Source organism: Microtus ochrogaster, chromosome 15 (assembly GCF_000317375.1).
Source record: "Microtus ochrogaster isolate Prairie Vole_2 chromosome 15, MicOch1.0, whole genome shotgun sequence".
Classification (NCBI taxonomy): domain Eukaryota; kingdom Metazoa; phylum Chordata; class Mammalia; order Rodentia; family Cricetidae; genus Microtus; species Microtus ochrogaster.
In genome coordinates, this window is record NC_022017.1 from 29,246,724 (window position 1) to 29,258,509 (window position 11,786).

The following is an 11,786-nucleotide window of genomic DNA, read 5'->3' on the forward strand; positions in this document are numbered from 1 at the left end:
TCCTCCTCCTCCTCCTCCTCCTCCTCCTCCTCCTTCTATGGTCTAGTACAAATTCTTGCAGGATCTAGCATGCTGGAAACTTATTGGGGCTCTGAAGGCTTAAACAACCCGGGAACTCTCCTCAGCACAGAGTGTCTGGGGACCACAATGAGGAAATGGAGGTACTATGAGGTCCTTATCTAGAATAACTTAGGAGAGTGTCCCCAGCCAAACAGGACTGGGGACTAGTATGCAGATGTACTGTCTGGGGTGGGAGAGGATAACCCGGAGACGTTTCCAATGAGGAAGCCATTTTTTTCTCGAGGGTTCCAGAGTCCCTAACCTGAGAAACGTGTATCTCTCATCCCAGAAAGGAGTGTTGCAGACACCTCCCAAGCCTCAGCACAGGGCCACCACAGCTTCAACACTGATGGTTCTTATGTGGGAGGTGCGATCATCTAACTCCCTCTAAGCAGGTTGTGCGTTGCCAAGGACACCTGGTGCTCGACACCCTTACAGGGAAACCCCCTCAGGCCACTCCACTGTAAGATACTTCTACTGAACACATCTGCTATTTTATACTCTTAAGTGAAACTCCTAAGGACACTTCTTGCGGGACAGTGCTCCCAAGGTCTGACCACAAAGACACCTCCAGTAGCCTCACCTCTGCATCAGAACCCCTAGCATGTCTTATTGCAGCTAAAGGGTCCTTGCAACCCTTCAAGCTGGCCTTGTCTCTGCAGTCCCACACCTTTGACCAAAGCAACTGTTCCCAACCACATCTAAAAATCCACCTATGTGGGCTTGGATGTGGGGTTCTGTTCTACCACCTTACAAACCATGGCGCCTCTCAGGAGTGACCACGGAGTAACTATTGTGCCTTCTGCCCCAGTTGCCCTTATAGGAGGCTTGCTGCTCACTGAGTCAGTCATGGCTAGGTAGCCTGTGTTCTCTCAAGGGTCTGCCAGTTTTGTGTTTGGAAGCTGTGGCCAGTAACACTGCATCTGGGACCACCTATCTCTGGAGCCTGCCCACTCCCTAGGCCTGGAAGTCTTTTCCTGAAGCCTCTGCCTTCAGCCTCCTGGAGGTGTGGACTACCAGCAGGCCTTAGGCAGAATGAGGCAGGACCAGGACATTCCTTCCCTCCAGAGGAACAGCATCTAAGTATCTACTGATGCTTAGAAACACAAAGTCGTTAGAGCCAGCCTGCCCTGGCGGGGAAGCCAGCTGTCATTAGCCCTTGAAGCTCCCTGCAGTCATCTCCTGGGAAGGAAGGGTTAGGGGCCATGTACATTATGGATTCTGCAATTTTATCATCTGAGAAAGCTAAGAACACTATTATTCTCATGTTATAGGTGAGGACACCATGGTTCCCAGTAGGGATAGTGAGAATTAGAAATTCTAAATTTGCCCTCTTTATATTGCTTCCTACCACTCCATCCCCTACGCCATCCATCTTTGCTCCTCTGTTCATGCACCTCTACCCATCAATCCACCTACATATCAATTTAAATATCCATATTCCCATGAACCCATCTACCCATCCATCCATGCACCCTTTCACCACCAACTGCTCATCCATCTGCCCATCCACCTCTCCACCCATTTCTCTGCTCATCCACTCACACATGGAACCACTCACTCATCTCTTCATCCAGCCATGTAACCACAACCCTTCCATCCATCCATTTGCCCATCTAAGCATCCATGCTTCAACCCACTCATCCTTCTACCCATCCACCTACTCATCCAATGGTACAGCCATCCGTCCTCCCATATATCCATCCATCCACCCACCCCCTCGTATATCTCTATATACATACATACACCCATCTACCTCCCCATCTGATCTCTCTCTGGTTTAGCTGCCAAGGCCCTTCACTAATATCCCCTGTCTCCTTAACAGAGCGATAAATACAGAGCAGAGAAGCAGATAAGTTGGGAGTTAGTAGTGCCAGGGAAGCTTTAGGCTGAAGACCTTTGAGTCTAGCCTGAGGGTAGCATGCCACCACACCCGACACCTGCCTGCTACTCAGGCTGTCACTCTGATCCAGACACACACAGGGACAGAGGGAGGAGTGTGTCAGAATCACTACTATGAAGTTCCTAGCTTCTCAGACCCTCCCAGAGCGGGTACTGGGGGAACTCCTGGAGGGAGGGAAGGATCTGAGAGGATGACCTTGTGTGGGCCACTAGAAAGGCAGCTGGGCACCTAGCCCCAGCCCCAGCCCAGACTGATGGCCTGTGCTTCCCCCCAGCCCGGGCCCTTCACTGCCATGTGTGCTGTGGGCACGAGAACTGCGAGTCTCTCGTGGAGTGCGCCTTGACGGACAAGTTCTGTGTGATCACTCGGGCCAGTGAGTACCCTGGGCCACACAGGCCCCATCCCGCCCCACCAGCACTGCACAAGCACTTTCTGGCCCCCTTTGACCTCTTTCTGTCCTCTCCATCAGGAGCCCTTGGTATTACCCCCCCCCGCAGACCCTAGGGACACCAATCATTCTCTAGTTCACAGTTTAAACTAGGCTAATGATGAGGTGAGAGGAGGGTTGGAGAGAGGCTGACATGTTGAAGATACTGACATCACACCCTGCTATTCCAGGCCCTCTGGACCTTTCCTGCTCACCCAGATCCCTGTCTCTAATCCGCTGGCTATAATCTCTGCCCCTGGGTGCTCTGCCATGACTCCAGAATTCTATCCTGCTGCTGACTCTCCTTTCCCAGGCCAGGCCCTCTTTTTTATATCCCACTGTACATCTGTCTGGTTCTCCTCTGAGCAGTGGGGCTGAGCTTGGACCTAGAGCTTGTGTATTGGGCTGTGATGGTGGCTGTGATGGGGTTCAGGCTTGGTGCTGGTATAGCTGGGGACAGGGAGTTACTTATCTGAAGTGGTCCCAGAAGAAAGCATGGACATATCAGAGAGGCTGACAAACCTTTCAGATGCTGAGGGCCTGGGTGAACAGTGTCACCTCTAGGTCTAGAAGGGCTTGGGGGTACTCTCTTGGCTGCTGCCATTGGAATTGGGTCATGAGGCCACTGGCCCTGGTGAAGGGAAGTTGCTATGGTCACTAGGCAGCTTCTTCCAAGATCCTATGCAGGGAGGAGGGGAAGGAAACCAGGTGGCTTCCCAGTGGCTCTGGTCTGCTCATCAGAACACAGTTACCCACTAATCCCAGGTGACACAGGCACTTCTAGTACATACTTGGAGCTGTCCCTATTTTGATGAAGGAAGAGGCAGTGTCCTGTCTGGTAGTAATGCACTCACCCAGCACAAACCCTGTGTGATACTCCTGTTTGTACCCTGGCTGGTTCTTGTGTTGACTGACTCAGGGGCTCTAGGAGGAAACACGTATAGTCCTCCACTGCCTCCTCTGCAGAGGGGCATCCTGTCCAGAGGCAGCTGCCCTTGGTTAAACCACAGTGGTGCTGCAAGAGGCAAACAGCTAGTGGAATGCAGGTCCAGCCATTGCCCAGGGCACAAGGCAAGAAAGAACAGTGAGGATGAGATCGTTGCCCAGCAACAGGTGAGTGATGCATCAAGTACCAAAAGCCAATAAAAACCTAAGCAGAGGGGCCCTGCTGAAGCAAAGACGGAAAGCAGGAGGTACCCAGGAATCGGAGCTCCCTAAAGCTCATCCCTGCACAAGAGCTTCTCTCAGGCACTCCTGGGATCCCGCCCTGTCCTTGCCCTTGCTGGCATTAGTATGTGTCTATCTGGCCTGTCGTCTGTCCATCCATCTCCCCATGTACATACCGAATGTAGGGACACTTGAGACACGTGGAACCATCCCTATATTCCAAGACCTCAAAAGTCACAGTCAAGCATAGTTGAAAGGTAGCCTTCAGAAGGCAGCAGGAAGTTCCCTGGAGAAAGCAACCTGGGTTGGGGACAAGACTCTGGGTAGGAGAGTCCACTGTGAGTGTAAAGAGGCATCTGTTCCTGGCCTTGTCCAGTGAAGTGACGCGGGCAGGCCAAGGATCTTCCCGGCCCCAAGGTAAGGAGGTAAAGGGGTGCCTGCTGCTGGCCCTGTGAGCCAGCCCCTTGTGGCTCTTCCCCGAGCCGCTGCATTTCCCGGGGGGGGGGGGAGAACAGACTGATTCCTAGTGCCAGAACCATTTTTCTCTAAACGCTGGGCAGATGAGGGTGACACCGTGTCCATATCTCCCACATAGTGTTCATACACAGCCACTGAGACTGCTTCTCTCTGCTTCGTCAGGGACAACTGATGAAGTCTAGTGTCCCTTTTACCCCAGCAGGAGGCTGTGTCTGCACAACACTTCCTGGGCTGGACAAGTAGCAGCCACTAGCAGCACTTGCCAGGGGCTGAGGTTCTCTTTTGTCCAGGAGCAGCTACAGTCAACTCTGAGCCTCCATTCCCAGGAAAAGACTATTCAGATGTGGCAGATGTGGTACCGGCTCGGCCACCGACTGCTGCCAACTGACGACTAACGTGTACCCTTATTCTCCGCACACCAGCACAGCTCTCAGATGATCCACCAATGCCTCATTGTCCTAAAGAAGGGCTGAGGCAAAGGCTAATCCCACCTTTGGTCTGTGTTTCTAGGTGGGGAAACTGAAGCATAGAAAAAAAAAATCAAGCATCTTGAGATAATTATGCCACCTCAGTGTCTGGGCTAACTGCAGGCTAGCGGCCCCGGCCCACAGGACCTCTGAACAGTGCAAACTGAGGGAAGCTACTTACTTTTTGTAGGGCCTTGGGTTCTCAAGAGTCCTGCAGTCCCACTATGTGTGTGTAAACACAAAGCAACCCATCCCCCTTATGGGCACGCAAACAGAGAACGAGTCTTGCCCAGTGGTACTTCCTGAGACGCCCCCAACTCAGGTCAACTTCTCCTCTCCCAGGGGCCATTGCAAGCCCTGCCTCTAATTCTCCCAAGGATTGTGAAACCTAGGGGATGCTGTGCAGGCCAGGGGGCCGTGGTCACTCAGCCTTGTCTAGTCTATTCCAGTCCCAAGAGGTGTGAGAGATAAGTGGGGCCCAAGCCTGTCTTCTGGTATCTGAAGTCCTGAAGGAAATGAGAAAGGAGTGGGGGAAAAGAGAGGAGAGGATTGTAAACCAGACATCTCTCAGGAAAGGGAAAATAGAGGGAGCTGAGGGACCCAGAGACTGAGGGAGGGAGGAGTCTTCAAATCAGTCCCTGACCTCAGATGTCACAAAATCCAGTCCATCATAAAGAAGACTCGTTCCCCACAGTCACTGAGGAAGGCCATCCATTCACAAGATTCTCTGGGACACCCCCAAGCTGCCACCTCAAACACTCAGAGTCCCAGGAATTACCTCAAAGCACGTGGTCCCAGGCTGCCTGTCCCCTGAGAACTGGCTGGGTAGTGACAGCTGTGGGGTCTGTGGCCACAATACCCATGACCATTCCTCCTGTTTCCACAGCCAACCCTGGTGGCATCCTGGTCATGAAGTCCTGCGCGCCAACCTGCCCCAACAGCACCGTGTCTTCCGACGGCCGTGCCTTGTCTGTCTTCTGTTGTGAGGGCAACCAGTGCAACCGTAGCGCTGCTTCAGGCCTGACCAGCAGCCTTGGGGCCCTATGGGCCAGTGCCTCTGCCAGCCTACTGTGGGCGCTGCTTCGAGCTGCCTGGTGAGGGCCTGGCTGGCCTTTCCCTATCGTCAGGGGTCTGTTTGCAGCCTCAGCAGCATCCCACACCCACCCAGCCAGGCTGTAAATCTCTTCCCATTTCCCCCAAGACACACGCAGTCTTCCCTTCTCGCACAGAGAGGAAGTAGCAGCACTTGCCCCCAAAGGTTCCAGCTCTCCTCCTGACTCAGGGAATCCTCCAACAGGGAACAAGGGCACACCTTCCCAAGACCACCCACCTCCACTTCTATGAGACCTCAGTCCTTAGCTGAGTCACGAGAGTACCCAGCAATCCTCAGTGGGTCTCCCCCAGTGCTCTCCACCCTCATTTCAGAAGCATCCAACAAACATTAGGCTTGGCATTTGTATTACCCTCTCCTTGACTGACAGGACCCTGGACATGGCCATCTGAACCCCTGTGCCTCTTTTATGTGTGAAGTGATCCTGGCATGGTATCATGATTGAAAGGCTTGGGCACTGGATCCTTCCAGCTCTTTGTACTCTATGGCCACCAATATTCTCTCTGTCCACCCAACCATTCACTCGCCCATCCATCCATCCATCCATCCATCCATCCATCCATCCATCCATCCACCCACACAAACACCCATGCATCTAGTTGCACAGATCCATCAAAGTCTGCCTTCTGGGGTTTCCATTGGTTAGCCAAGTTCTTCAGCACAGGGACCCACCTAGTTCCTGTCCAGCTGAACGCAAGCTTTTAAAAGGTCCCTGATTGCCCACTGTGTGTGGAGGGGGCAGGCGAGGCTGATCACCTTTGGCGTAGTGTCCGGCATTAGAATGGGTGACCATGCTCTGTGAGCATGGGGAAATTGCTTCATCTCCCTGAAGTGCCGTCTTGCCACCCCTTCCCTGAGGCTGTCCTAAGAGGAAAGTAAATATGGAAGTCACTCGGTCCAAGATATTGGATCTAGGGGATTCCTGGTCCTTGGTCGGCCTCAGCCTCAGAGGCAGGCAGGGGCACTTGGGAGAGGGCCAGGTGGAATTCTTATCACAGAAGCCTGGATACAGGTGTGGTGCCTCTGCTTTATACTCTGCCTCTTGTGTCTATACTGAGTCTCAACAGCCAAGATAGAGGAAACAGACTTCTACCACACGCCAAGTGGGGAGACTCACAGGGGTCCCCTGAGAGCCCTTCTGAGCTGTGATGTCGCAAGATGCTCACACCCTTCCCAGTAACCCCAGGACCCCACAAGTCCAATCCCCTGGTTGGTGGCACGGGAAACCCTCATCTATGGACAATCATCACAACTCTGAGGCCACCCAATACCACGTCTCTCCAGGGGCTCTTCTTGAAGGGTGAAGCCAGAGCCCTTCATCTCAGGAGAGTTTTGTTCCCCGCCCCCTGCTGGTTTTCTCCCATCACTGCAATAAACTGCCCTGACAAGAGAAGCCAGAGAAAGAGTTTAATTTGGTTCGCAGCTCAAGGTCTAGTTCATCATGGTAAGAAGGTCAGGGCAGCCACAGCGACATAGCACACTCAAGGCTTGGAAGTGGCTTGCGGGGCCTGCAGAGCAGAGAAAGTGGAGCCCCTGGAAAGGGTCAGTGGAAAGTGAGGTGAACAGCCCAGGCGGTCTTCCTGGACAGAGTAAGGGGGACTGGCCTTGGCCCTAAGAGCACTTGGTCAGCAGGAGAGGGACTCCACCCAGCAATGTGTAGGGCCAGGGCCCATCTGATCACACTGCATCCATAATTCAGAAACAGAGCTCAGCCTCCCTTTCCTCGCCTGCTGCATCCCTAGGCCACCACCAGGACACATCTACCCATTCCCTGCTTGTTACCTCCCGCTTACCTCCAGAGCCCCTCTGCCACCCTGTGTGTCTTTACACATCCCAGAAGACACCTAGCTCCATGGAGTCACAGTCCCCTAGTGTCTAGACTCAACTTCCCTGCTTCACATGCCCTCCAAGACTGGCCACGTCAGAAGTGTGTGCTGGGCAACGTTGTGAAGAGCAGCAAGCTAGGGCAGTGGAGAGAGACCCCCACCTTATCATACATCTGATGCTGTGGAATACAGGAAAGGTGGGGAAGGATGATACCCTGGGTGAGCTGAGGATGCTGAGCAAGATCCCCCTGAACCAGAGCACACCTCATCCTCTGAACCTCTCAGTGTGCCTTCCTTGCGTGGCCAGCACACTTCTATGGAGTCTGGAGATCTAGATTATAAGAGGCAGCTGTTGAGAAACCTGGGGCTCTCTCCTGTCTGACCAGCTTTCCCACAGTCTAACTAGATGGGCCTCACCCTTCATGGCAGCCAGTCCCTGCTGTGTGGCTGTTAGTGCCTCATCCCAGGGTTCTGCTTTCCAAAGCTGGGCAGGGCAGGGGAACAGGTTCTTACCAGCTAAGAACCCTTCTTGGTCTCAGAGGAGGAAGTGGTTGTGTACAGAACTTTCTGGAGTTCCCCAACCAACCTTTCTGACTCCCAAGGAGGTAGACGGTGTAGGCAACCTGAGCTCTCTCTACTCCTCAGAGCGCCCACGGGTCTGGAGCCAGCATACTTGGGGAGCCTTGTGAAAACAGGCCCCCTGCTACATTTGGATCCCTTAGTGACAGCAGACTCATCCCTGCCCTGTGGCAATAGATGGCAACTGACTGCCATCAGAACTACAAATCCATGTCAGGAGTTGCTAAAGCAGAGGGAGGAACAGGCCTGCAGGGACAGAGTGATCCGGACTGCTGTGGGAAAGCACCGGAGTTCCTGGTCCACAGTGACATGCAAGGCTCGGAAAAGGCTTGAGGGGCCCGCAGGAGCAGAGGAGGTGGAGCCCCTGGAAAGGGTCAGTGGAAAAAGTGGAGTGAGCAGCCCAAGCGGTATTCATGGGCAGGGTAAGGGAGACTGGGCTTGACCCTGAGAGCACTAGGTCAGCAGGAGAGGGACTCCATCCAGCAGTGCCTAGGAAAGAAGTGAGGGAAAGATGGAGCTGAGGGTATAGCCACAGCCCTCCAACTTGGGAGACATGGGCTTGGCGGGAAGGTAATGACAGTCGGGTAGGAGTTCCAGGGTCTGGAGATGGAGTAGATAGAGGATTGACACACCCAGGGAGTGTCCCTGTTGGCACTGTGGAAGCGTTGGCTCTCCAGATCAACAGAGGCTGGGGTGGGGAAGAAGCAGTTAGAGCTCCCCAGGGCTTGTAGTAGAGCCAGAAATGGAAAGCCGGCTCTGGGGTTAAATCCATTGTGACATCTAATGGAGAGTTCTGGAATGAAGGCAGTGCTGTCTGCATCCTTTGCATCTGTCTAGCTGGCTATCTGACCTTACATGATGCATCCTCCACTCTGGGCACTGGCCTCTCTGCACCCCAAGGACCTAGCCTTTCCTCGCTGTTAGGTAACTGTGGGTACAGACAACACGCCTCTTAATCTCTTAAGCAATTAAGATTGTACTAGTGCAGCTCCCTGGTAGGGCAGCTTAGGACTCCCCTCCCTGCCCAGGGGCTGTCCCCACACCCAGAGAAGGCTACAGCACCATGCAAACTCCTCACACGCAGCACATCCCTTGCCCTGGATCCGGCACTGAAATAGAGTCCTTAAGGGCACCTGGTTGAGCCTCCTGATCCAGCCTTCACCACCAGAGGATGAAGGAGTGGAGGCTAGCCTTCTACCCCAGTCATGCCGTATGAGGACAGCCACCTGCTCCAAGGGTAGCACTGATGGCAGACAGGTCAATAGGTCAGCAGTGTGGTGAGGCATCCCTTTCCCTCTAGGGGAGGCCTGGAGATTCTCTCCCCAAGTCCTCTGCCATTCCCCAAGTTACCTGTGTGTCACAGGCCCCTGAGCTGCCACCCCCAGCCTTGCCGACTTAAACGCCCACCCTTGGCGATGCCAGCTTTCTCTTCTCAGGGGGAGCTTCTAGTCTCCCATCAGCAGAACACATCAGTGGAGATCACAGGCTAGGGACAAGGTCTGGAGGGCACAGATGCTGCAGATCAAGTAGCCCTTTCCTGTGACAGGTGGAGACCTCACTTCCAAGGTCCTTGTGGGACTCCGCTGACAGTAAGTCTACACTGAGTCATAGAGGAGGGCTTGTGGGGGAGGGAGGAACTCACTCAAAGGCTCTGGGAGTGTCCCAGGGATCATCAAGAGCTCACTCTGAGGTTGGGGGTGCATGTGAGAAACTGGCAAGCACTCAGTGTAAACACCCATCCTGGAGTTATGAGTAACTCCCTTAACTTACAGCTGAACTCATCACATCTCTCCCCCACTGTTAACAAAATCTGGCCCACTGTATCTTCCTGGACTACACAGTCTAGCATAACCTCCATCACTTCGCCTGCTGCCCTGATCTATATGTCTTCATGGGCCTTGTTCACACTTGATGTCTCAAAATTCAGTGTCCTGAAAAATCACATCAAAGCTCTGCCTTGTATGCATGGCTGGTGCTCTGCAAGTCATATTTGTAGGATGTATGTATGCATGTATGTAATATGTATGTGTGTATAGATGGATGGGTGGACAGATGGGTACGTAGAAAATGGGTGGATGAGTGAATGGATGGATGGGTGAATAGGTAAGTGGACTGATGGACAAGTAGATACATAGAAGGATAAGTGGATGGAAGGGTGGATAAATGGATAGTTTGATAGGTTGGTAAAAGACGGGTGGATGAATGAGTGGATGGATGGATCGATGGATGATAAGATGGGAGAATAAGTGGCTGTATATAGAATGGATGCATATGTGGATGGGTCCACTAGGATGGATGGATGGGCGGATGAGAGGATGGATGGATGGATGGATGGATGGATGGATGGATGGATGGATGGATGGATGGATGGATGATGGATGGATGGACAGACAGGGTAGACAGATGATAGAATGGTGTATGGTGAGTGGATAGATAATAAACAGGTGATGGACAAATGTGTGGGTGAGTGAATGAGTACATAGATACATGAATGGGTCATTGAGAGATGGATGACGGGAGAAGGTGCTTTTAGAGAATTGTTGCTGATAGCCAGGGTCCCAGAAAATAATTTAAGGTGTGGCAGGGCTATGCCAGGTGCCAGACAGCAGATGAGCAATGCCCATGTCTATATTTGCGGCTCCATGTGCAAAGGTTACTCTTGTGCTAGAAGAAAGGGGTGTGGAGGAAGAGCCCCAGGCCCAGAGGCCAGGCCCAGCTACGGCTCCTCTTCCTGAGTGATGCTGAGCAAGGTTCTACCCATTCTGTGTCATCTGAGGCTCAACCTGTGTGATTACAGACAGAACAGGCCCCAGGAAAACAACCCTCTCTCCATTGCCTGACTCACAGAACATTTACCTGGCCTTGCAGAAAAGGAGACAGAACCAGGGTGTGGCATGGGAAGCCGAGGCTCTGCTGCCCTTGCCTGGTGTCTTCTCCACCAACTGATTGTCGCCTACCCTCAGGTCCCACCTTACACAGATCTACCTAGGTGAGTCGTCCTATAGTGCCCCAGTGCCCCGCAGCCTCCCTAGCTGTCACACTCATGCAGTGCTTATCTGTTTCCCTCTTTCCTGCCAGTCTGTGGCACAGGCCCTGTCTCTCCCCTCCCTCAGTGTCCCTTATCCCAGTAGTGGCTGGGGTACAGTAGTGAGTGAAATGCTTAGAAGTACAGGGAGGCTTTGGGGGAACTGGGGTGTGCCTGACCTTATATCTCAAGGTGTTTGGACACTTTCAACCAAGGGATCCTACCTGTCTACAGAGTTCCCTTTCAGGCCAGGAAAGGGCCCAGGGCTGTGGTATCACACTGCATCTGTGCTCACCCATATGCCTTCGTTCTGGGTGGCTCACACTCTCACAATCTCTGTATCACAGACATGAATGATGCAAGGGGAGGGACATGAGCAGCAAGACCTCTGCTCCAGACAGAGGTCCAGGCTTGTCCCTCAACTTCCTGGCCAGCCTGCTGAGGTCAGTGAGCGGGCAGGCCAGAGAGTGCTAACATTCTCTGCCCTGTGTCACCTTCATTCCACTTTCTGGACACTATTCTTCTGCCAGCATCTCAAAGGTAGAGGTCAGGTCCCAATCACAGTCCTAGGAGCTATGAACAAGGACTGGGAGGGCCCGTGCTCTCTGAGCAGTGGCTATGCGAAGAGGTGCAAAAGGCAGATGGAAGGGACACAATAGCTCCTGAGCCCACTCCATTTTGAATTGCCTCCAAGTCCTAGCCTGGCCACCTCCAACAGGACCCTTGCTGACCCCCCCCCCCAGG

At 53.2% G+C, this 11,786-nt stretch overlaps 1 protein-coding gene across 1 annotated transcript in view; it reads left to right on the plus strand.

The window, feature by feature from the left end:
* Positions 1-6,004, plus strand: part of LOC101991460 (lymphocyte antigen 6E-like) — a 7,110-nt gene extending 1,106 nt beyond the window's left edge. Inside the window, exons 2-4 of the mRNA XM_013348902.2 lie at positions 2,238-2,336; positions 5,388-5,595; positions 5,983-6,004. Of these exons, the coding sequence (XP_013204356.2) occupies positions 2,238-2,336; positions 5,388-5,595; positions 5,983-6,004 (329 nt within the window). The remainder of the gene's footprint in view (positions 1-2,237; positions 2,337-5,387; positions 5,596-5,982) is intronic.
* Positions 6,005-11,786: the final 5,782 nt, after the last annotated feature.